Genomic DNA, 23,210 nt, shown 5'->3' on the forward strand with positions numbered 1-23,210 from the left:
GTGATAATGGAGGGGTTGGGGAAACAGGGCCGGTTCCCGCAGCCACCCAGGCCCCTGCTAGGCCATGGGGGCACTACTTGCCCCTTGGGGGCTCCATCTGCCCCTACTCCCAGCCCCCAAACAACCTACCTTGATGCCAACTGTTTCCAGCAACCGCTCCACATTCTGGGGACACAAGCTGGGTGAGGGGCTGCCCTCAGAGAAGCCCCACGCCGCTCCCAGAAACAGCTTCCATACTCTCTTCTCCAGGCCTCTTGCCCACAGGACCCTTTAGTGCTGGTTGAGGCAGCTAGAGGCCATGGAAGCCCTACCCCCACCCCAGCATGCTCCCACTGCCCGGTTCCCCCAGTGTAGGCTACAGGAACTCCATAGGACAGGGGACTGAACACACAGGACAGAACCCACGGGGCCACAGGGCAAGGGGGAGGGGATAGAGGTACCTCCTTTAGGCATGCCAGTAAGAGTCAAGGACCAGGTCCTAAGCTTCACTCACCCCCACACTCCCAGGTTCTCCTCTCAGGCCACGCTCTCCAGGGAGGCCCTGGAGACACCAAGGGACAAGTTGCTGGACCCAGTTTCTAGGGGAAGTGTGCATGCACCACGTGGGAGTTATGGCTACCTGGGCATGTGAAAAAGTTGGGGACCTCACCTGTTCCCCTTTGGGTCCAGTCTCTCCACGGTCACCCTGAGAACAAAGAGCGATCACAAAGAGAGGTGGGGGAAATGCGTCAACCCTGCTCAGCCCCTCACCGCACCCCTATCTGCCACATCCACACTCACCTTGGGGCCTGTGTTTCCTGGAACCCCAGGAAAACCCTGAGATACGATAAAACACAAAGGGGTCACATAGGATCATGGATCCCAGGATGGTATCCAGTGGGAACATAACAGCTCCCATGCCCCCAAGTCCTAGAACTACCCTCCTGGATACTCACCTGGCCAGAAGGGCCCACCTGTCCAGGGAGGCCTGGGGGACCCTGCAGTCCAGGGCTACCAGGAGTTCCACGCTCACCCTTGGGACCCTCATGGCCCTGTGGAGGATGCAGCCAGGATCAGCACCCTGAGACCCCAGAAAAGAGTGGAACCATATATCACAGAGTCAGGGTCAGAGGTCAGGTTGCAGAAGGCTCCAGCACTCACTTCTCTCCCAGGGGCGCCCGAGTCTCCCTTCTCTCCCTATGGAAGACAAAGGGTACTTTAGATAAGGCCCTATGCTGAGGGCAGACCAGACTCCAGGCAAGGGGCCTCACCTTCCTTCCATCTTCTCCAGGGTCCCCAGGTTCTCCCTGTGGGCAGAAGATTCACATCAGCTCAAAAATTCACTGGTTTCTGGCTGCAAGACCCTGGCTTGGCTGGTCTCAGATGACTGTATGTCTGTGCCTGTAGCTCCAAGTCCCTGTGTGTCTTGGAGCATGGCCTCTGACCATCTGAGTGAGCGGTGATACATCTGAGGGCATGCCTGTGTGGCTCTGCTCACTTCCACATGTAACTGCACATGTCCTCTACCTCTGGCTTTCTAGATGTAATGTCACATCTGTGTATCTCTGGATGTGTGTGCGTGTGTGTTAGCATGTGCATGCATGCATGGGTCTGTATTTCCTTGTAGGTGACACTTAGTAGGTGTCTCTGTCTGTACATCTTGACTCATGTCTACATGTGGGCAAATACATGTATACACAGGACAGACATGTGTCTACATGTCTCCAGTACCTTGAGAATTGTCTATGTGTCTCAGTATCTGTCTATAGGTCTTGTGTGTATCTCAACATGTGTGGCCCTATGTATGTGTCACAAGCCAGAGCCTTGGATGTTTGTCTCCTTATGTTTCAGCACAGGTCCACATGTGGCCCTGGGTCCATATCTTAGCACATATCTGGTCTGGGTGGAGGTGTCTGTGTCAACACGTCTCCAAATATCCCTGAATATGGCTTCATGCCAGTATGTCTGCCCCCCTCAATCTGCATCTGTGGCTCTGCGCCTGTGGCTATGGCTGTGGGTTATTTTAGCAGGTGTCAGTCCATCTGGGTGCAAGCCACCATGCCCATATAACTCACTGTCTGCAAGGCGGCCTGATGTGCACATGGAGATGGATTTCAGGATGCACCTGTATGTAGGTCTGGGCTAGGTACATGGGTGTTGACACGTCTCAGCAAGTGTCTGCATGTGTGTCCCATGTGCAGCTACATATCTGGGCTGTGTACATGTGCTGGCATTTCTCAGTAGGTGTCTCTGTGTCTGCTCTGGAAACTCACATTTTTCCCATTCAGGCCAGGCTTGCCATCATCTCCTGGCTTTCCCTGTGGGAATAGATCATTGATCAGAAGTCAGAGCTCAGATGAAGGCAGTAACAGGGGAAAAGGATACCATGAGGGGGACCTGGAGCTCAGTTGGTAGAGCATGAGGCTCTTGATCTCAGGATCATGAGTTTGAGCCCCACGTTGGGTGTAGAGATTATATGCATACACACATATGTGAATAAACTTAAAAAAAAAAACAAAACGGGTACCATGAAAACTCAATCTCACCTGGGCTCCAGAGGGGCCAGGTGGGCCAGGGGGGCCGTGTTCTCCTCGGAGGCCTGGAAGCCCCTGGAAAAAGCCTTTGCTAGGATTGAGAGAGCCACTGAAAGAGCCCCTGGAGCACACCCATGGACTGGAGAGGACCCCCATTCAGATCCTCCTTGAGTGTAGAGACCCCCAAAATTTGTAGGTTTCACTGAAATCCCCTGAGGCAGAGACTCCATTGGTTAGGGGTCCCCTGCTAAAACTCCCAAGGAAGAACCCACAGGACTTGGGGGACCTAATAAGACCCCCAAGGCTGAGAAGGTCAGAAAGCTGGACCCTGCTCATACCTGCCTGCCAGGGACTGAAACCCCTCCCAAGGACAGGGATGGACCAATTGCCCCTATTCCTAGTGATGCTGTGAAATGACAACCCCGGGCATTTATGCTGGACCCCTGAGCCACCCTCCGGCCTAAGATCTCTCACTTACGTCTCTCCCTGGGTCTCCAGCTTTGCCTGTAGCACCCTGAGGAGAGACTCAAAGTCAGGAGGTCTGCAGTGATCACAGGGTCAGGAGCACCACCCATTGACAGCACCCCTAGTTCCTCTGAACTCAGGCCTACAAGATACTAACACCTCCCACCCAGGAAGGTTCTAGAAGACATAGATATGGCACCCAGCTCCCGAGCTCATCAAGACCAAGAAGACCCAGGTGAGGCTGGGGTCATGTGAAGAGGGAAGGGAAAGGGTGACTAGACCGTGACCATCATTACTCACATGCAGCCCAGGGGGGCCAGGGGCTCCTGGTTTACCATCCAGCCCACCGCGGCCATCCAGGCCAGGTGGACCCCGGTCACCCTGAGGAAAACAGAGAAGTAAGAGGCCTCAAAGGGTAAGATGGACCTAAGAGCCTGGCTCACGGCTGGAAACCTACATGCCCTCTTACCTTCTCTCCTGCTGGGCCTCGGACACCTGGATCCCCCTAGTGGGAACAAGGTCAGATAAGAGGTGAGAGCGAGAGGAGGATTGAGGCTGCTGGGGCAAAGAGCATCACTCACCTGAGGGCCTGGGGGCCCTCGGAGTCCACTGATGCCCTGAGGATAGGAGGAGGAAGAAATCAGAGCAGGCTTTCCCAGATCCACACCTCCTCATGGGACCAACCACACTCACCCTCTCTCCAGTGGCTCCGGGGGGACCCGGATCACCCTTGGGTCCTCGAGGACCCTCCTGTCCACGATCCCCAGGCTCTCCCTGTCGCAGAGACAAGCTTGTTGAAGAAATGGCCCAAGGGCTGCAGGTATGCCAATCACAGAGGCACCAGAAGGCTCCCCTGTGCTCAGAGCTTCACTCCACCCACAGACCCTGATACCTTCTCTCCGGCTCCAAGTCCTGTGTCTACCTGTGGGGGGGAATAGCCAGTGAATGGTTCAACAAGGAGAAGTGGGGCCAGTGAGGGGATATAGGATCAATGGAGCTATCAGGAGGCCAAGGGGGGAACAGGGGGCAGTGGAAGGGATGAAAGGATACCACGTGGTGCCAACAGGGGCAGGTGAGGGAGATGACAGAGGACCAGACCCAGATAAGCCCTTACCAGACGTGCAGGGGGTCCTGGGAGACCCTGGGAAAGGAAATGATTATGGTCAATAGGAGCCCTAAGGTCCCAGGGCATGGCTGTTTGTCCCAGGCTCAACTCTGCTCCCTAATTCCTTGAAGCACCCCAATGCCAACACCCAGAAGGCAGGTCAGGCTTGGAGGTGGCCATCAATATTCCCCACCTTGACCTCCAGGCTCCTTATGTGCACACTGACCAGATCAAGCACTGGAAACCCCCATTCCTCCCAAGCCCAGAACACTGGCATTACTCACTGGCTCCCCACGGTCACCCTTGGGTCCAGATGGTCCAGGGCTGCCCTGTAGAAAGTCAGGGGGTCACTCAAGATAGCAGTTTCAGGAAGCTTTGAAGGCAAACTAAAGACTCATGGGGCACCTGGTGGCCTTTGGGGGTTGTGATGAAGGGGTCACAGGGCATTGTGAGCATTTAGCATTGCAGGGTTGGGATGGCAGGAGCGGGGGCTGGGAAGTGGACGGCTGAAGTTGGGGTTAGGGGTCAGGGTTGGGACTCACATTTCGTCCATCCTCTCCAGGATCTCCTTGGTCTCCTTTCTCACCCACAGGCCCCCGAGCTCCAGGTGTCCCCTGGGAAGAGCAGGTGGTCTGAGACAGGCCCTCCTGGTATTCTGCAGGTTTCCCATGACCTCCCATACTGCCCAGGTTCCCAATCACCTCCAAAACCATGCCTGAGTTTCCCATCATGCCACGCACCACCCCCTTACTTCTCCCTGCCAGCCTCACCCGAAGGCCACGCTCGCCAGCTTTTCCAGGCAAACCTGGTTCACCCTGGTGATGGAGAAAAAGCCACACTGAGCAGGTGGCTTGAGCCCAAACTGATTCAAGGAGCAGGGGCAGAGAAGGGTCTGGGCACCAGATAGACAGTAGGCAAGGGAATAGACCGGAGGACCTAGTGGAGCCCCTAGTCCAGTGGGATCACAGTGCAAAGGTCAGAAATCACAGTGGGAAGGAATCTTACCGGGGGACCCTCATCACCTTTCTCTCCAACTTCACCCTGAAAGACATGAGAATAAGTCCTGGTCCCAAGATCCCCCGCGATGATGGCAACACGCTACTCCCCTACCTCCCAAGACTTCCCCAACTCCAGCTTTCTTACATCTCGTCCTCGGGGGCCAACGAGTCCTGGGGGACCAGGCCGCCCAGGGTCTCCCTTCTCCCCAGGAGGCCCTGAGTCACCCTGTGGGGGAGGCAAAAGTGGGGTGATGCAGGATGCACATAGTAGCCTGTCCTTGAGGGGTGGTAACCCCAGAAACCTTGAGGTTACCCAAGGTCACAGGTACTCACCGGGGGTCCTGCTCTGCCAGTCAGGCCAATGGGACCCTGTAGGGTGTAGAGGGGGTACAAGACTTAGTTGGGGCTCCTGGGTACTACCTAATCTGCCACACTCCCCAGCCCCACATATATTTACTCGGTCTCCAGGGTCTCCTTTGGGGCCAGGGTCTCCTTGAAGAACCAAGCCGGGTGGGCCCTGTGGTGAAAGGATCAGAAGTCAGAGCACAACCTTCACCTGCCCTCCCCGCTTAGACACTTTCCCTTCACTCACCCGCTCTCCTTTGACTCCTGTAGCTCCTCTAGGCCCCGTGGGCCCCACATCTCCCTGGAGGTAACAAAGACCATCAACCATCAGCATCAGCCCCAGGTTCCATGATCCCACAATCCAGCAATCATGACACAACCCTATGACTTCCAGGGGCCTCCAGGAAAGCCAAAAGGCAGACTCGTGACCTTGACCTCAACCCTGGATCAGCCTCCCTCTCACTCTCGCCAGAATTACCTTCTCTCCTTTGGCTCCAGCACCATCAGGTCCCTGAAAACAAACAGGACAGACACATTTGGCCCTGCCGGGGGATTACAGCACTACGTGATTGACTGGGGATGGGGTAATACAGAACTGGAACTCGTAGAGCTCAGTCTCTGTCCAGAGGTCATAGAGTCACCGCTGGGAGCAGGGCAGGGGTTACACAGAGTTCATGACCTATATAATGGTCATGGGGTCACAGGTTACAGCCAAGAGTCAGGAGATGCATTATGGCATCAGGAGAGTCACAGAACTCGTAGCCTGCCCAGGGTCCCAAGGTCATGGGGTCTCAGCCTGGAATACTGGTCTCCATAGGCCAGTGCTCAAGGAGCCACGGTGTGCTCAGAGCCCCATCTTCCTTTTGCTCACCACTGCAGGGTCCCCAGGGAGACCAGGCTCCCCCTGTGGAAAAAAGATAGAGGGAGGGATGGGTCAGAGTCCCATCTGGGAACTCCAGGTCCCGGTGTCCCACCTGCCACAATCCCAAGTGCAGGGAGTGGGAGGGACAGGCCCCCAGGGTTAGCAATGACTCACCTTCTCTCCTCGGCGGCCGGTGGGTCCTGGCGGTCCCTGCATGTGGAAAAGGCGTGAAACCAGAACAGGAGGAACGCCTGAATACCCCCCTCCCTGCCCTACCATAGTCACAGACTCACTTCAGGCCCCTCAGTTCCCGGACGTCCAGCCACTCCAGGCAGCCCCTGGGGAAGAAGAACAGAAATGCTGATCCAGGGCAGTGCACAGGGAGATAGTAGGAAGCCAGGGCTAGAGACTGTGGGAGTGCTGAAGAGAGGGCACGAAAGGTCAGGATTTAGGCGGCAGGGGACGAACTCAGTGGAATGACAGAGACCAGGTCAGTGGAAGTCAAGGTCAGTTCAGCAGGGTCAGGAAGTAAAAAGCAGGTCCCAGGGTTGAGGGTTGGAGACTGCATCAGCAAGAGTCACGTGAGGAGAGGGGCGCCTGGGTGGCTCAGTCGGTTAAGCGTCCGACTTCGGCTCAGGTCATGATCTCAGTTCTTGGGTTCAAGCCCCGCATCAGGGGCCTGTTTTGGATTCTGTGTCTCCCTCTCTCTCTGACCCTCCGCTGCTCATGCTCTCTCTCTCAAATAAATAAAACATTTAAAAAGAAAAAGAGTCACGTGAGGAGACCTGGCGGGCCAGGGGCAGGGGGTGTCAAGGTTGAGAAGTCACAACCAGGTAGGGGCACAGAGTGCAGGTCAGCTCCGCACTGGCATGGGGTCAGAGGGCTCACCTGGGGTCCCACTGGGCCAGGGGGTCCACGTTCACCCTGATGGAACAGAATGGGTCAGAGTTGAGTCTGGCCACAGACCCTCTGGAGCCCTGAGAGACCCCTAGGCTGCTCTTACCTTCTCTCCAGTCTCACCCACAGCCCCTTTCAGTCCTCTGTCACCCTAAGGGGAGAGAGATACAAGAGGCACCTTGACTGTCAAACCCTAGAGGAGGCTTCTCAAACTCTAGCCATCCTGCCTCCAAAACCACAACCTCTGACCTGGTGAGAGCCCTCATCTCCTGGTCCCCCCACATGCCCCCAGCCCTATAGTGTTCCCAGTGTGTCACATGCCACACCTGACCCCCCAAAGTGGCACTTACTTTGGGGCCAATGTCTCCAGGAGGTCCTCGTGGGCCCTAGAAGGGGTTCGGAGACTTAGGTTTGGGCATAAGGACAGGATAGAGGATGGGAAGCTGAGGGAGGTGTGCCCCCCTCCCCCCAGAACCCTTATCCCTACACTCACCCGCTCACCCGGGCTCCCAGGTTGTCCTGGGAGGCCTGGAGCTCCATCCTCACAGTCGCCCTGAAGGAGAAACAGATGAGTAGAAGACCCTCCCTCCCTCAGCCCCTGCCTCAGAACAGGCAACCAAGAGATCAGACTTCCCACCTTTTCTCCTTTCTCTCCAGAAGGGCCAACTGGGCCTTGGGGTCCAGGGCCTCCAGGAAGACCCTAAGAGAAAGTGAGTGAAAACATGAGCCCCAAACTGCGAGGCCCAGCACCCACCCACTGCCCCAGAAGAGCCTCAGCCTCAGTAACCACATCCCCGAGATAGCCCCCAAGTTCCCCAGCAGAGCCTCAAGGCTCCCTCACCGGCAGCCCAGGCTCCCCTGGAACAGTGCCGCCATCACCTGGTCCTGGGGGCCCCTGAGAGAGGACAGCAGGTCAGGCGCTGGCCAGCAGGAATTAGACTCCAAGCCACCCCCAAAACACCTTGTCCCTCACTTACCCGCTCCCCACGATCGCCTTTGTCACCCTGGAAGACAGATCATGACCCCATGACCCTGGACCACACCTCTGCTCCCCAGTGTACCAGGAAAAATGAAGGTCATGGGACAAATTGGATTATAAAGGTCATGGAGAAACTGAGGAGTCATGGGAGGCTGAGGGGTCATACGGGGTCAGAGCAACCAGTAAGGGTTGTATGGGTTCAAATGGGGTCACCAGGTCACTGGAGCATATTGAGGTCATGAGACCCCAAGGGGGTCATGTTGTCACCTTCACAGCCGTTCCAGGAAGTCCTGGGGGACCACGGGGTCCTGGGTCCCCCAGTGGGCCACGGGATCCAGGAAGGCCCTGATGGAGGGGACAAAGTATAAAGTACAACCTCACTGACCCTTATTCCCACACTGCCTCCTGCTGGTCCCCCACCACACATCTCTTGCCTCTTCACATCCTAGAACTTACTGGAGGTCCAGGGTCCCCTTTCTGCCCAGGAAGTCCTGGGCCCCCGCCTCCAGTGACTCGTCCAGGTTCTCCCTGCAGAACAGAAAGCAATGGACAGGATTCAGGGCATGGGAGCTTTGAGGCAGGAGAAGCTTCTAGGAGTGCCCAAGTATTCCTTATCATGCCGCCGGCTCTGCATAGCATCCAGCCTGTTCCTCCTGGGGACACCTTGGCTCCCTCCCTTCCTCCTTCACCTACCGGCTCCCCCTTTGGGCCTCGAGGTCCTCGCTCTCCCTGAGGACAAAACAGAGCAAAGGGTGATGCTTGGGCTCAAGCTCATCCACACTGCCCACCCCCACACGTCCCCACCCTACAGAAAGAACTTTGGGAAGACGCTGGGTGAGCAAAGAAGGGAAAGCAACTTACTGGATCTCCGCGAGGCCCAGGCCACCCTGGGGAGCCCTGTAAATGGAAGCAGTCGGACAGTCAGACCACCCACTCACCCACTCAAGCAGAGTCCTACCATAGGACCTTCAAGGGCAAGCTTGCTCACCTTGGAGCCAGGAGTCCCAGGAGTCCCAGGGCGGCCAGGGATGCCCGGAGGCCCATCTGCCCCAGGAAAGCCCTAAGGAGGAGGCAAAGAGGTCAGGGTAGGAAGGGACCCTCCCTCCATACCCTTTGTCTGCTGGAAGAGACCAGACTCTTCTTTATCTGGACTCCACCCCACAGGCTCAAGTGTTGCTGGGGTGGAGCAGTGGGGCAGAGAAGAAGCCCTTCTGAGCTAAACGGGGCCTCATCCCAGGCACCAGGGCAATGATGAGGCAGAGGGCCTTCCCCACCTCTGGGATTTAGAACTTACACCCAAGGTCTCTGGGGGAGTCTCAAAGCCCCACTGGCTGCTCTATTTTAGGCCCTGCCCCAGAGTCTCTGGTGTGGTTTAAAATGTCCACGTACACTTCTAGGAATACCCTGTGGTTCTAGCCCTGCTCTTTCCTTCTGTCTTCTAAAAACCCTGAGAACACTTGGAGGAGTGTCTTCAGGGGACCCCAATGGTTTCCACTCACCCTTTCACCCTTTGCAACGGTACTTCCAGGGGGGCCTGGGGGGCCAGGAGCACCAGTCCTGCCCTGAGAGGAGAGAGCAGATTAAGGAGGCAGTACGCCAGGCAGGGGGCGGAGGACAGGCATGGGGAGGCACTCACCGGGAGGCCGGGGGGGCCGGGAGGCCCGGCTTGTCCTTTCAGGCCCTAGGAAGGGTGATCAGTGAGCCCTGTGCCACCAACTTCCCTCAGCCACACTGACCCCCAACCATTCTCTGCCTCCAACTCGGGCCACTCACCATCTCTCCAGGTTCCCCCTTCTGACCCTAGGGAAAGATATGTCATATGAGGGTCAGAGTGGCTAGCCCCAGGTGTGGCCCTTGCCTACCCTTTCAACCCTGGACACTTACCTTTGGACAAGGCACTGTGCAAGGCTCTGGCTGTGGCTGTGGACATAAGGTCTCCTTGAGGCTAGGCAGCTCTCCCAAGAGTCCTCAGACCCCCTCTCCCCTGCCAGTTACCCCTCCCCCAGAGGCCCCTTGCAAACCTGGGTTGCCAAGGCTATCTGACACAGGGATGTTGCCAAACTACTGACTGCTCGGTCCAAGCTTGGACCATCATCCACAGCAAAGAAAGTCTGGACAGGGTCCATGCCTGGTACCAAGCGACGTAACTGTTCCGGGTCAGCTCCGGCCTGGCCCAGTATCATCACTCTGAGCCCTAAGGAGGGGTCCAGAAGCCTGGATGACAACCCTGCTACCACCAGCCTGACTCCCAGGTCCCATCCCCACCAGCCCTACTCCTCACCAGCAGCCTGGGCCTCACGGATAGGGTTGAAGATGTCACCTCTCAAGGGCTCATCTACTAGCAAAACCATTACCCCTGGTACAAGCTGGCGGCGCCCGGGGGCATCTGGTGCTAATAGGTGTCTGTGGGCAGTAACCACAGCTGTGCCTGGGAGAAAGAACATGTCAGAACCCAGGGGCACCCCAGCTCCCAACAGCTAGGCCCCAAGAGCCCATGTCCAATGCAGTCCTTACCCAGGTTGTTCCCACTTGGGTCCATGTAAGGGATGCTGCGGATCTTCTGCAGGATAACGTTAGGATCATAGGAGCTATTCAGCGGGAACAGAGGGGAGGGCCGATGACTGTAGGACAGGAGGCCAACCTGCGGTGGGGGAACACAGGGACTGGGGAAGATGACAGAGCAAGGATGACAGAGCCTGTCGGGGGCCAGGGAAGATATAGACCTCAGGGAACAGGACTAAACCTGAACACTAGGGGGTCAGCAGCGATGGTAGTCTAGGCAGCCACCCAGCAGAAGGGGAGATCTGGAGCCTGGAAAGGGCAGGGAGACAGACTGGACCAGTGGCTAAGTAGGGAAATGGTAGCTGCTGTGAAGCGTGGGATGGAGAGGGGCCGGGATAGGAAGGGGTCTGTCTGCTTCTGGGCCCAAACCTGGACTGCCTGTGGCCCAAGAGGCCCAAGTGCAGACACCAGACGTTCCAGGGCTCGCTTTACAGCCTCTGCACGATGAGCATTGTCCTGAGTGGTGTGCAGCAGGAACACCACATCCATCTGGCCATGGGGACACGCTGAAGGGAAGGGGCTGAGTTACTGAAGCAGCTGGCCCATCCAGCTACCCCCTTCGGCCCCTCCCACTGTGCCCACCTTACCTGGGTTCTGTGTGACAGAGGCCTCAGGACCTCGTACACCCTCCCGGATAGGTGTCAAGGAGAAGGTGTAGGAGATGCCAGGTTCTAGCCCTGTCACCTGCTGGGAGCTTGAGATCCCTGGAAGTGTCTGTGAGGCCCCCGGGATGTCTGCAAAAGATAAAACCTGTTTTTTATTTTTTTATTTTTTTAATGTTTTGTTTATTTTTGAGAGAGAGAGAGACAGTATGAGCAGGGGGCGGTCAGGGAGAGAGGGAGACCTAGATTCCAAAACAGGCTCCAGGCTCTGAGCTAGCTGTCAGCATAGAGCCTGACGCGGGGCTCAAACCCACAAACCATGAGATCATGATCTGAGCCGAAGTCGGATGCTTAACCAACTGAGCCACCAGGCACCCCAATAAAACCTGTTTAAACAGCAGGCCTTCCACAGAGCCCCAACTGCCAACCCACCCCAATCCTGGCCACCCCTTCACCTTGGCCAGGGTGTCTGAGTGGCTCCCAGGAGAGGATGTAGCTGGATACTCCAGACACTGGGGTCCAGGCCAGAGTCACTGAATCAATTGAAGTGTCTACCACTCGCAGTTCAGTGCTGGGGACACGGGGTGACTCTGAAGAAGGAATCAAAGACCAGGGATCAGAGTCTATGTCCTGAGAACCCAGAGGGGAGAGATCATCTGAGGAGGTTCTGGGATAGGATGATATTAGTCAAGGAAGTGTTATGGGAGATCATGCTGGGGTCACTCCAGGGACAGGAGGGGTAAGGGGCTACAGGAGGGGTCACTCAGAGTCATGGGGTGTAGGAAGCCAGTGAGGGTTATCAGCGGGGGAAAGATCACACCAGGGAAGAGTGGATTCTGGGCTCACCAGTGCGAGCAATCACTTCTGTGGGGGTCCCTTCTCCAGCTGACCCCAAAACGCTCAGCCACACTCGGTATGGGGTTGCTGATTCCAGCCCATCCAGTTCATAGCTGCTGATATCGGGACCCAAGACCCGGGACTGTTCCTGGCCACCTGGGGCAGTCACGAAAGTGGGGACCCAAGGCATGTGGGAAGATGCTACAGAGTGGCATTAATGAACTCACCCACCTCACTGACTGACCCTGTTAACTAGGTCCACCCTCCTAATTGATCTTCCTCAGTCTCGGTGACCTTGTTCACTTTACTGATCCTGCGCGACTAACCCTTATTGATCCCACCCACCTGGTTGACTGATCCCGGCGCTCAGCACACCGCCCGCTGACGGACGTTGCCCACTCACTGACTTACCTCTCCAACCCCGCCTTCAGTCCCGCCCCCATCAGTCCCTGACCCCCTACCGAGGGGAACCTCTCACCCTCAGGTCGCCAACGCAGGCGGAAGCCGTGTGCCCCAGGCACTGGCTGCCAGCTCAGCCTCAGCGAGTGCTCGCCTCGCTGCACTACGCGAAGGGTCTCCAGGGAGGGCGGAGCCTCAGGCGCTACGGAGAAAACAAGGGTCTCAGGGAGGCTCCGCCCCCATCTGGCTCCTAAGCCAATCCCAACCCCAACCGACTCCTTTGCCTATCCCAGGCTTCATCCTTCCTTCCCCCTTCTACCCGCAGAGCACAAGCCCCGCCCCCAAACCGTGAAGGCCAATCCAAGACTCGCCCCAGCCCAAGCTCCGCCTACGCGTGGTGACGACAATGGAGACCGGTGCTCCCTCACGATCCCCCACGAGAGCAGTCACTCGCACTGAGTAGCTGACTCCGCCTTCTAGGCCCCGTATTTCTGCGGAGTCCGTGTTTCCTGGGAGTATCTGCTGTCTTGTGGGGCCACCTGGCCAGGCAAGCATGGGGCAACGGTCGGGGTGGGGGTGGTTTACCAGAAAGGGCAGTCCCAGCCAGGAAGGATAAGGGCAGGGGCAGGGAACCATACCCTCGGTCCGGCCCCAGGCCAGTCTGTAGGCTGTGGCTCCAGTGACCCCGACCCAGGTGACTCGCAGAACATCACTGGAAGCATTGAGGATCTGCAGCTTCGACACACTGCCCACGGGTGCAGGGTCTGAGGGGAGAGGCAGGGTGAGGGGTCAGGGGCCACTGGATGGATGAACAGTGTGGCAGTGCAAACCTGGTCAATGCAGGGAAGTCTGAAGGTCAATGTGAGGTTAGTACGGTCCAGTTAGTGTAGCCAACCTCTGAGAGGGAGGACGCCAGTGCCCCAGAGTGGGCAGTGTGAAGCAGCCAGGAGGTCACTGAGGGCGATCACTTAGTCAATGTGGAGAAGTCAGTGAGTAGTGATGGAGTGGTCCACTGGAGCAGTCAGGAATACACAGTGGGGTGGGGTAGCCAATGAGATGTGATTGTGAGCTGGCCAGGGCCCACTCACCTGTCCTCACAACCACAGAGGCGGGCGTCCCATCCACCCCAGCCACATGAGGCCACACGTGTACTGTGTACTTGGTATCTGGCTCCAGCCCATCCAGCTCAGCCACTGTGGCCTCTCCAGAAACCAACTGGGATTTCTCTGGGCCTGGGAGTGAGGATGGAGGCAGCTTCAGGGCTAGCTAGAATCTGCCCACCCCCCCAATGCTCCACCTGGACCCTTAATAAACTCCCAGCCCCCATTCCTCCCAGACCTGCCCCCCATGACCCTCCAAAACCTCTGGTTCCCACCATAGCCTGAGTGCCAGGAGACCCTGTATCCTGTGGCACCAGGAACCCTATTCCAGGAGATGGTGACAGATGAGCTGCTGGTCTGCGTCACATGGATACTCCTCACTGGGCCCAGTGGGTCTGGGGGGAGAAGCAATGAGGAGTCCAATGGAGGAGGCAGTGGAGGGTCTGATGGAGGAGGGGGACTATCTAATAGAAGGCTGTGAGAGTCTCACAGGAGGCAGGGATCCGATGGAGGAGGTAGTTAATGGGCCAGATGGGGGAAAACCTGGGGGTTCTGACAGAGGAGATAGTGGGAATCTGAGGTGGCAGGTGATGGGAATCTGAGAGAGAAGAGGGTCTGACAGAGAACATACTAGGGTTCCGATGGAGGTCTGAGGAGGCAGTGAGGGGCTCTGACAAAGGGAAAAGTTTAAGTCTAAGAGGAGAGCAAGGTGGAGCAGAAAAGGCAGCGGGAGCCTGAGCGATGAGGTGATAAAAATCTGAGGGCAAAGAGAGTGAGATCTTTGAGGAGAGGCAGAGGAATCTGAATAAGGTGGGGGCTTAAGAGGAGGAAAGGGAGACCAAAGGAGAAAGCAGGACTCTGAGGGAGAAGGCAGTGGGAATCTGAAGAGGGAGACTGTTGTGGGGTGAAGCAAGGATCTGCGAGGGGAGGCAGGGGGGTCTAACGGGGCACTGGAGATAGCTAGTCAAGGGGCTGGGTCAGGCCCTGACCAGTTCGAGCCACGATGACCATAGAGGGTCCCTCCTCTCTCCCTCGAAGTGCTGACACAGCCACCTGGTAGGAGGTTCCAGGCCGTAGCCCCATGAGATCTGTGGCAGTGGATTCTGGGGGCAATGTCTGGCTGGACTCCGGACCTAGGGTCAGAGGGAAGTGTTGGCATGGCTCTTGCCTGTCCCCTCAATCCCCCAAACCCTGGTTGTTCCTCTCCATAGCCCCCCACATGCACACCCCACACTGACCACTGTCTGTCCTCCAGCTAATCCGAAATCCACTGGCTCCAGGAACAGGTCCCCAGGCCACCCTCACCCGTGTTGCATCTGATGCCACAACTCGTAGCCCTGGGATGGCAAGTGGGGTTTCCGGTTCTGGGGGTTAAAGACAGAGGTCAGGGTCAAGACCAGGACTGGAGTGAATCAGGCAGCTGTTCCCCCCACAATCCCCCTGCAGTGCTCACCCTGGCGGATAGTGAGGGTGCTGGCACTGCCCTCACGGCTGCCCACTCGAGCAGACACCCGCACAGTGTAGCTTAGCCCAGCCCGGACATCATCCAAGTCAAAGGCTGTCTGACTCCCAGGAAGCACCAGGGTCCGCTCAACCCCTAAGAGAGAAGGCAGGATAGGTGGGCCGGGGTCTGTGAGACACAGGGATGTGGGATGATGGCGGTCAGTGATGCACAGTGACACAGGATAATGGACCAGTGAGGAATGGAGACACAGGATGATAGGGGTAGGTGGACAGAGACATGGAATGTAGGACAACAGAAATCAGTGGATAGTGCTGTGAGTTGACAGGTCATCCACAGACAGTGATGTGGAGTGATGGGGGTCAGTACTGGATGGGGACAGGGGATGAGAGGTCAGCGTGGACAGTGGTTCCAGCTAGAGCAACAGAAGGGTAGGGCTTGAGCTTGTGATTGCGGAGAAGGGCCAAAGCTGCAGACAGGGATGCGGGCAGTGAGTGGAGATGATCTGGGTGAGAAGATGGGCTGAGGCAGGGCTGGGAGCGGAAAGACTCTGACAGGCCTGGGCTCCGTTGCCACCTTGGGGGATAGTTGGACAAGGAGACAGGAGGAGGCTGTAGGAACCCAGGAGTGCAAAGTGTTGGGGTGAAGATGGAGTCAGACCCCAAAAGCTGGAACTTTAATGTGTGGCTGTGTCCCGGCGTGGCTGTGTCCACCTCACCCTGGGTGCTGCGCACAGTGATGCGGTACTCGGTGGCACCGGGGACTGGGCTCCAGGATACTCGCACCTGCTGCCCAGGCAGCTCAGTCACCTTCAGGTCTGTCACAGGGCCCACAGGCAGCTCTGGCCCTGTTGGAGAGCACGGCATGAAGGGCTGCCCCTGGGCCCCTGTACCTTCCCCTCTCGCTTGGCAAGGCCCACGGAGCCCTCACCTGTGGGGACCACAGTTGCAGGCGTGGCTACCTCGCGGCCCTCCAGCAGAGTATAGAGCGTGAGGCGATACTCAGTGCCTGGTTGCAGCCCATCCAGCTGGTAGCGGGTCACATCAGAGGGCAACACCACCTTCTGTGGCACCCCCAAGCCTGCAAGACGACAGTGTCAGTCTGGCTGAAGCCGAGCCTGACCCTGCCTGCCCACCCCTCTCCCCTGCACTGACCACTCTCACGCCGCCATTCCAGCCGGTAGCCACGGGCCTCAGGCACCAAGTTCCAGGAAAGGAGAATGGAGGTGGGGCCCAGGATGACTGGGCGCAGGGTCTGCTCCACAGAAGCGTCTGCCCAGGGCACATGGGATGTGAGCGGCCTGTGTGCCCTGCCTGCGTGCCCACCCACTGCGAAGAAAGCACCCAGCCTTCTCACCAGTGCGGGCAGTCAGGGAGGTGGCAGATCCTTCGCTACGGCCAAGCAGGGTGCTCACAGTCACCTCGTAATCCGTGCTAGGCTCCAGGTCACGCAGCAACAGTGACCCCTGCCCGGGGCCCAGCTCCTGCTGCTGTGTGACACCACCTGCATGGGGGGCACCAAGGGATCAGTGCACTTTGCAGACTCAGGACCCTACAATCCTGTGTGAGGTGCTGGGATCCCCTCAGCCCACACTTCTCACTCACCTCTGAGGACCCGCCATGTCACACGGTAGCCAGTGGCACCTGGCACACTCCGCCAGGCCACCAGGAGGCTGTGGGCTGTGGTATTCTGGATGGTCAGCTCTGGCCCCTCCAGGGCAGCTGGGGGAAGGTCCAGCAGGGATTAGTGGAGTCAGGAGTGGGGAGGGGGGACTAGGCGGTTAGGTGAGTGGGGTCAGAGGTTAGCAGAATTGCTCACTGGTCCGTGCTGTTCCGCTCACAGCCTCCCCGATGCTGTTGGCGTAGAGGGCGACCACAATCACTTGGTACTCGGTCAGTGGCCGGAGCCCCTGCAGCTGTGTGCTGGTCTCACCAGCTGGGATGCTTACCTGTCCAGGGTTAGAGGTCACTCTGCGTTGCCCTGCCAAGTCCCCAGCCCTCCACCTACCTGACACCTACTCCTGACATCCTTACCTCCCGCCGCTCGCCCGGCAGTGGCTGTCCCAGCCCTGTCAGAGGAGTGTACTGGACCTTGTAGCCAGTCACCGGGCCACTGGCCGCTGTCCACTGTACTCTCAAGGATTGACTGCCTGCTTCAGACAGCACCAGGTCTCGTGGCCCCGACGTCAAGTCATCAGCTGGGAAGGGTGAGAGTCAGGCAATCAGGCAGGAGGATCAGGGGTCAGACGTAAAGTGTAGCATTGAGGTCAAGGGTCAGGAGCACATGAGGTCAGGTCAGCACCTCTAGGGCAGGATCAGAGGACAGAACCTCCAGCTCGGTGTCAGGAGCACACGGAATGGAATCAGCACTCCCAGGTTTGGGGAGGGAGGTCAGAGGTCTAGGTCAGGGCACAAGCGGGGGCAGGAACTCACTGGGCAGGGTCACAGGCACACCACCAGCAGTTGTGCACACTCTCCGGGAAACAAGGGGCAGCAGTGTCCTCAAGATACTGAAGTCGTTGACGAAGAAGAAGAAATCACTAGTCGGCTGTGAGGCAACTCGCTTCAGCTCCTCAGGGTCGGCATTCTTGATCCCTGAGGTGATGTCCAATCAGAGCTCAGCTGTCCACGTGCCCTCTGACTGGCCCCTGCCACAGCCCACTTGTCTCCCCAGAGTGGTACTCACCCACAGCAAACAGCTTGACCCCCTGCCCCTTCAGCCGCTGGGCAGCCGTGTCCACCAGGTCCTGGGATTTCCCATCTGTGATGAGGATGCAGACCTGGGCAGGTGCAGGGGTTAAATCAGTGCTGCCTCAGACAGCTAACATGGGGGGCATGGCAGGGTGGGAGATTACCTTGGGGACACCAGGTCGGGCCAGCTCGGGCAGAAAGACATGGTCAGCCACGTGGAGAATTGCAGCCCCAGTGCGCGTGTTGCCCCCCTTGTAGCTCAGCTCACGGATGGCTCGGATCACCTCGCCCCCGGAGCCTGAGCCAAGTGCATCGAGGCCAAACTCCGTCCTGCGCAGGGAGGGGAAGGTGACAACAGGCTAGGGACCAGGACCTTCTCTGGCCATGGCCTTTAGGAGGCCCATGGGGTGAGGTCTGTGAATGTCAGGCCCCCTTGAGGGTCCCCTTGGTTCTGCGACTCCACCTCTGAAGCCATTAAGTTAACAAACTCCTCTGGTACCCCTCTGTGCTCTGCTGGTGGCTGGAGCTCTTGGGGCTTCCTACCTCGGGGGGCAGGATGTCTGGTTAATTAATTGTGGGAGGAAGGGTCCGGTTGTAGGGAGCTGGATGTTGGCCAGACAGGGAGACCCTGTGTGAGGGGAGAGGCCGAGGGCTGGAACATGGAGAGTTCAGTAGACAGGGGGCATCTGAGGCCCCTGGGCTCTCCATCTCCAGATGAGAAAAGACAGTCCTGTCTTTGACAGGACAATAGCCTGGAGGTGTCTCAGGTGTGAGGACTCTACCTGGGAGATCCCTGCCTCTGTCTCCAGAGGAGGTCCTGGCTGGGGGGAGGAGGGTCTCTGGGTTCCCCAAAGCCTGGCCTAGGGGTTTCTGGGCTCTGCTTCTGGGGGGGAAGAGTCCTGGACAGATCTCTGGGTCCCCCGCTCCAGGGGCTACCACTCACCGTGGATCGTCGCTGTACTGCACGGCAGCAAAGCGCACACCTTGTGCACTGGCTGCCCCAGAGAAAGGAAGCACCAGTCCCTCCAGGAAACTGCGCACTTCACGGAAGTTGCCTCGGCCGATAGATGAAGAGCCATCAAGTAGGAACACGATGTCAGCAGCATAAAGGCGAGTGCAGGTCACTGGGACGGGGAGGAGACATCATGCTCTTGTCTTGGAGCCCACCCACCCCTCCCTGCACTGTGGTCCCTCGGTACTAGGGGCTGGAGAGGTTGGAGTAGGCCTCATCAGCTAAGCGAACTGCCCGGGCCGCCTTGGGCCTGGGAAACTTGGAGGGTGGCACGGAGGGGCCCAGAGCAGACTTTCCTTGGAGGACTGGTGTGTGCAGAGAAGGGAGAGCCACGGACGCGGGTGTGGATCTGGGGCTGGGGTTGGCCTTAGGGGCCAGGGTGGAGTGACAGAGAGTAGGCGACCCAGTGCGCATCTGGGGAGACCCAGAGTTTGAGACCCATTAGAATAGGGTGAGGTTTGGGAGAGCCAGCACGGAGCTGCAGCGGAAGGTTTGGGGAGTCGGGGGAGAGTTAGTAGGGGTGACGGTGGGGTCGTGGAGGTGGGGGATCCCAGACGAAAGCCACAGGTGACTGGGTACAGCGCCTTGGACGGCGTCCTTCCCAGCGGTGCCCACCTCTCTCCCTCTGCTGGGCCCGCACTCGGAGCGCCCCTGCCAGGATCCCCGCGCAGAGCGCGGCCACCAGGAGCGGCGGCCTCATCCTGGGTGGGGGAGACAGTCAGCCAGGCCCCCAGCCTCTGTGCCCCGGCCCGCGGCTNCCGACAGAGGATCTGAGTCCACTTAGGTGTAAAGTCCCCCCGCCTCCTGTGGCTTCCAGGACTCCCCTAGAAGGGTCTTGACAAATGCTGAGGGGAAACCTCTCCAACTCTGTCTAGGGTCAGAAGTCTTGGCTGCTTTAAGGTCAGAGTGACTGGTGACGTGACTGCTGGAGGCTGGAATTCAAATAGGTTCCTGGGGACAGAGGAGACAGCAGGATGGTGGTTGGGGGAGGCTGCAGCTGGAGATGACTCACCCCCCAACCCTATGGGGGTGCCCAGACAAGCCTTCAGGCCATGAGTCCCGCCGGCCACTCCTGTGATTCAGCCATCCCTCTGTCTGTTGGATCTCCTGTGCCCCACCCCAACCCCCTTGACAGCCAGAGCAGCCCCCAGCAAATGAGGTGCTCTGGGCTTATCCCAGGGAAACCAAAGCACCATTGGGCTGCATCTGAAAAATGCCTACCTCCCACCTTGGGAAGGGGAAGCCAGGAGGAATCTGTGTCATGCATATGCATACGTGTCTACCCCAGTACCCCGCACCCCCTACCATGCCCTAAACCAGTCCCAGGCAGATGCCATCCAGCTGTGCCTGTAGGGACCGGGATTGTCCATATGTGCAGGGTGGGACCACCCACAGTGACAGCTCAGCTCTCAGGAATCCACCCCTTCCTGCCTACACCCCCACTGGTGGCCCTGTCCTGCTTAGTCCCCCTAAGTACACGTCCTCATTCTGGCCGGCCAGAGTCTCCTCCTTCACTCTGTTCTTCTCAAAGACCTTCTTCCACCCATTATCCCCACCAGGCTCAGAGGTCATCGTGCGCCTTCCCTCCTTTCCTCACTGCTCTCAGGGGCCACCTGTAGCTGCCACCTTCATAACTACCCTTGCCCCTCAGCTCTTCCCTTAACCAGCCTGACTTCCCATCCATCTCCCTCAACTGGCTTCTGTGAATGTAGACTGTCCCCTTGAACGCATCTCCGGGTCACAAATACTACCCAGAGGAGGTGTCTTCGTACATGCATGTCTTCATTATAGGGGAGTGATGCCAAGGTAGAGATAGTCCCAAGAACAGTAGGTCCCCCCCCTTTTTTTTTCCTGCCAGTCCTAGAGAATTCTGAGAAGCCCACAAAGTATGTCGATATTCATCACTGCCCCCGGGCCCCTTCTGACATGCCTGACCCTAGTCCTCTCCTGGGGATCAACAAAATGAGTGGGGAGAGATGCGGACAGCACCTCTTCATCTCCCCTGGGCTCCTTCACAGCCTGGGGGCTCTGTTATGGCCAGAGCTGGAGGCAATGAAGACCACCCATGCTGCCCGTTTTCCTACTGCCCAGAAGGCTGAAGTTACAGAATGACCCCTTTTATCACTGAACCCACCCCCTCTCATAGGATACAGTGCTGTGACCCATGGGGCCCAGAACCTTTTTCCAAGGTCATGGTCTCCTCACCCATGTCCCAGGACCCCCACCCCTTGAAGCTATCTGGTAGGTGAGAGCAGCAGAGAACCAGACACAACCTCCTTATAGTCCCCAAGACCCTTAGCCCCTCTTGCACATCAGAGGGGCACATACTGTATGGACACACACACACACACAGGTCTAGCCTTTAGGGGAGACTGGACACCCTGCTGAGAGGGCATCAGGACCATGATGTGCCCTTGAAAGGAAGGAGTGCCTACTATGTGGGGGTCACTCAAAGGGTGCTGAGAGAGGCTGTTAGGAGATTTGATCACAGGTGGGGAGGGGTGTGAAACGAGCTCCCAAGAGGCCCATGGGCAGGTGTGACTCTCTGAGGCCACTGGCTCCAGCCTCCAGGCAGGCATGCACACTAGGGCACAGCTCTAGAGTTCACCTCCTTCCATCCGGGTAGCGGGGCCCCAGAGTTCTGTCTTCTTCCCACACTCCCCCAGACATTCCTTTCTTTGGCTTCTGTTACTACCTCTGCCGGGTGGCACCACATCTCTAACTGGGGCTTCTTTTCAGGTTTTCAGCCCCACACATCCTGGACACCTCCAAATGTCTCACCAGAACCATGAAAGAAGCTAGGCAGCTCACCATCTTCCAGCCTACCCCTGCTCTGGGGTACCCTGGCCCCGTCGGGGCTGCTGTCCTGCTTGTCCCCTGCAGCTCACCCCAGCTCTTCCCTCAGCTGTGACCGCTGCTCCGCCATACTGCAGCTCACTAGGGTGCCACAGAAACCTGGCCTGAGAGTCCTCGTGCTGTCTCAGGCTGCCCGAGTCACTGCTCTTCCCAGTAACCTCCAGTGCGCCTCCCCCGACACACCTCCAGAGTAAAGACCAAATCCCCTGGCTTGGTGTGCAGGATCCATGAGGATCGCTTCCAGGCGCTTGGGCTCTCTTGTGTGCCCAGCACACCTGGAGCCTTGAGGACCATGCCTGGACTTAGAAATCAAGCCCTGCATTCCAGGAGCTCAAACTTAGGACAAAGATTTGGCACTTGCTGTTCCCCAGACCCAGTATGCTGCACCTAGAAGCACCCATGGTAGGTCTGTCAGGGTTCTGCACTGTCCAGCAGGTTCTCTCGAGCTGATCACAAAGTAGGAGATGACCTGAATCCTGGATCCAGCTCTGGGCTCTAGAAGGCACTTGATAGTTATTTCCTCGTTAACAACTGGTGGCAACAAAGAGATGCAGGAGTGGAGGGGAGGAGGAAGCACTGGGGCAGGGCAGGAGTGGTTCAAGGGTTGCTTTGGCCACTGCAGGGCTGGGAGGCTCGGTGACTTCTGAAGAGCCCACTTCTCAAAAACTGTTGTCCCAGGACCCTACTCCCGACTGCCTGCCAGCAGCACTTCTCACAGGAGAATCCAGCCTCTCATTTCCACTTCCCTCTTGGGCTCCCAGAGAACCTGACTGCAGAAGGGCTGGGGACACAGGAAGAAAGGCCTTGTGCGACCAGGGCCTGAAGGTGGTGGGTGGGGGAACTAGATAGCTAAGAGCTCCACCAGGTCCTGGCTGCCTCAGGGACATGGGAAGGGGATCATCAGGCCAGCAGCTCAGGACTTGCCTGGGACAGATCTAGTCAAGGGAGGGGGCTCAGGCCCCACTGAGCTCAGGGCTATTCTCGGAGCCTGAGTCAGCAGCAAATCGAGGCAAAAGATTCTTGCCCTGCCTGTGCAGGCAACAGTTAGAAATCGAATAGGAACACTATGCCCCAGGCTATCCTCCTCCCAGAATCCAGAGTAAACCTATGAAGGAGACTTCCTCAGGGAGAGTCCTTAGCCCTTCCTGGTCCATCCAGGGGACCAGGGACTGCCAGAAGGCAATTGCACAAGGGCCACATCAAAGTGCTTCCCTCCTGAGCCACCCGAGTTCCCAAGCTGGGACCTCTACCAGGGCAAAAGCATGGGTTCCCACACCCCACTCTTGGGACAGACTAGCCAGGAGCATACCCCATGTGGCTAAGTGGAAACATCTGGCTTCAACTCCCTGCAGGGATCAAAGGCTTCCGGCCTCCGTGCTGCGGCCCCCACGCTTGCCCCTGGCTGAGGATACATCAGCATGTGGGAAGACAGAAGGATCTGGGGGATATACACTGGAGGGAAGTCCCTGCTCCCCCGTCCACTGCCCAGTGGACTCTGTGGCAATGTGAAGAGAAAAACAATGCAG

The 23,210-nt window shown here is 57.9% G+C and overlaps 1 protein-coding gene across 1 annotated transcript in view; it reads right to left on the reverse strand.

Moving 5' to 3' along the window:
- The window catches only part of COL7A1 (collagen type VII alpha 1 chain), a 30,881-nt gene extending 11,353 nt beyond the window's left edge, over positions 1–19,528 (reverse strand). The window contains exons 1-71 of the mRNA XM_077777099.1: positions 19,444–19,528; positions 18,760–18,940; positions 17,981–18,146; positions 17,812–17,905; positions 17,559–17,720; positions 17,160–17,323; positions 16,945–17,074; positions 16,731–16,847; positions 16,483–16,629; positions 16,281–16,397; positions 16,057–16,206; positions 15,845–15,973; positions 15,118–15,261; positions 14,903–15,028; positions 14,654–14,797; positions 13,940–14,059; positions 13,653–13,796; positions 13,203–13,328; positions 12,957–13,103; positions 12,644–12,766; positions 12,175–12,321; positions 11,784–11,918; positions 11,314–11,460; positions 11,096–11,232; positions 10,679–10,805; positions 10,446–10,592; positions 10,186–10,358; positions 10,049–10,084; positions 9,938–9,964; positions 9,801–9,845; positions 9,664–9,726; positions 9,153–9,224; positions 9,026–9,061; positions 8,858–8,893; positions 8,621–8,692; positions 8,432–8,509; positions 8,163–8,189; positions 8,027–8,080; positions 7,823–7,885; positions 7,679–7,738; positions 7,536–7,571; positions 7,292–7,336; positions 7,177–7,212; positions 6,582–6,626; positions 6,463–6,498; positions 6,298–6,330; positions 5,905–5,937; positions 5,674–5,727; positions 5,539–5,598; positions 5,415–5,450; positions 5,227–5,307; positions 5,089–5,124; positions 4,854–4,898; positions 4,626–4,697; positions 4,368–4,412; positions 4,093–4,119; positions 3,871–3,900; positions 3,672–3,752; positions 3,560–3,595; positions 3,448–3,483; positions 3,279–3,359; positions 2,992–3,027; positions 2,526–2,588; positions 2,253–2,297; positions 1,251–1,286; positions 1,141–1,176; positions 936–1,031; positions 781–816; positions 650–685; positions 494–541; positions 130–165 (exon numbers count right to left, since the gene is read on the reverse strand). Coding sequence (XP_077633225.1) covers positions 130–165; positions 494–541; positions 650–685; positions 781–816; positions 936–1,031; positions 1,141–1,176; positions 1,251–1,286; positions 2,253–2,297; positions 2,526–2,588; positions 2,992–3,027; positions 3,279–3,359; positions 3,448–3,483; positions 3,560–3,595; positions 3,672–3,752; positions 3,871–3,900; positions 4,093–4,119; positions 4,368–4,412; positions 4,626–4,697; positions 4,854–4,898; positions 5,089–5,124; positions 5,227–5,307; positions 5,415–5,450; positions 5,539–5,598; positions 5,674–5,727; positions 5,905–5,937; positions 6,298–6,330; positions 6,463–6,498; positions 6,582–6,626; positions 7,177–7,212; positions 7,292–7,336; positions 7,536–7,571; positions 7,679–7,738; positions 7,823–7,885; positions 8,027–8,080; positions 8,163–8,189; positions 8,432–8,509; positions 8,621–8,692; positions 8,858–8,893; positions 9,026–9,061; positions 9,153–9,224; positions 9,664–9,726; positions 9,801–9,845; positions 9,938–9,964; positions 10,049–10,084; positions 10,186–10,358; positions 10,446–10,592; positions 10,679–10,805; positions 11,096–11,232; positions 11,314–11,460; positions 11,784–11,918; positions 12,175–12,321; positions 12,644–12,766; positions 12,957–13,103; positions 13,203–13,328; positions 13,653–13,796; positions 13,940–14,059; positions 14,654–14,797; positions 14,903–15,028; positions 15,118–15,261; positions 15,845–15,973; positions 16,057–16,206; positions 16,281–16,397; positions 16,483–16,629; positions 16,731–16,847; positions 16,945–17,074; positions 17,160–17,323; positions 17,559–17,720; positions 17,812–17,905; positions 17,981–18,146; positions 18,760–18,940; positions 19,444–19,528 — 5,850 coding nt within the window. The remainder of the gene's footprint in view (positions 1–129; positions 166–493; positions 542–649; positions 686–780; positions 817–935; positions 1,032–1,140; positions 1,177–1,250; positions 1,287–2,252; positions 2,298–2,525; positions 2,589–2,991; positions 3,028–3,278; positions 3,360–3,447; positions 3,484–3,559; positions 3,596–3,671; positions 3,753–3,870; positions 3,901–4,092; positions 4,120–4,367; positions 4,413–4,625; positions 4,698–4,853; positions 4,899–5,088; positions 5,125–5,226; positions 5,308–5,414; positions 5,451–5,538; positions 5,599–5,673; positions 5,728–5,904; positions 5,938–6,297; positions 6,331–6,462; positions 6,499–6,581; positions 6,627–7,176; positions 7,213–7,291; positions 7,337–7,535; positions 7,572–7,678; positions 7,739–7,822; positions 7,886–8,026; positions 8,081–8,162; positions 8,190–8,431; positions 8,510–8,620; positions 8,693–8,857; positions 8,894–9,025; positions 9,062–9,152; positions 9,225–9,663; positions 9,727–9,800; positions 9,846–9,937; positions 9,965–10,048; positions 10,085–10,185; positions 10,359–10,445; positions 10,593–10,678; positions 10,806–11,095; positions 11,233–11,313; positions 11,461–11,783; positions 11,919–12,174; positions 12,322–12,643; positions 12,767–12,956; positions 13,104–13,202; positions 13,329–13,652; positions 13,797–13,939; positions 14,060–14,653; positions 14,798–14,902; positions 15,029–15,117; positions 15,262–15,844; positions 15,974–16,056; positions 16,207–16,280; positions 16,398–16,482; positions 16,630–16,730; positions 16,848–16,944; positions 17,075–17,159; positions 17,324–17,558; positions 17,721–17,811; positions 17,906–17,980; positions 18,147–18,759; positions 18,941–19,443) is intronic.
- Between the last annotated feature and the right edge of the window lie 3,682 nt (positions 19,529–23,210).

The sequence above is a fragment of the Crocuta crocuta genome, unplaced genomic scaffold (genome assembly GCF_008692635.1).
Source record: "Crocuta crocuta isolate KB4526 unplaced genomic scaffold, BGI_CrCroc_1.0 scaffold77, whole genome shotgun sequence".
Lineage (NCBI taxonomy): Eukaryota > Metazoa > Chordata > Mammalia > Carnivora > Hyaenidae > Crocuta > Crocuta crocuta.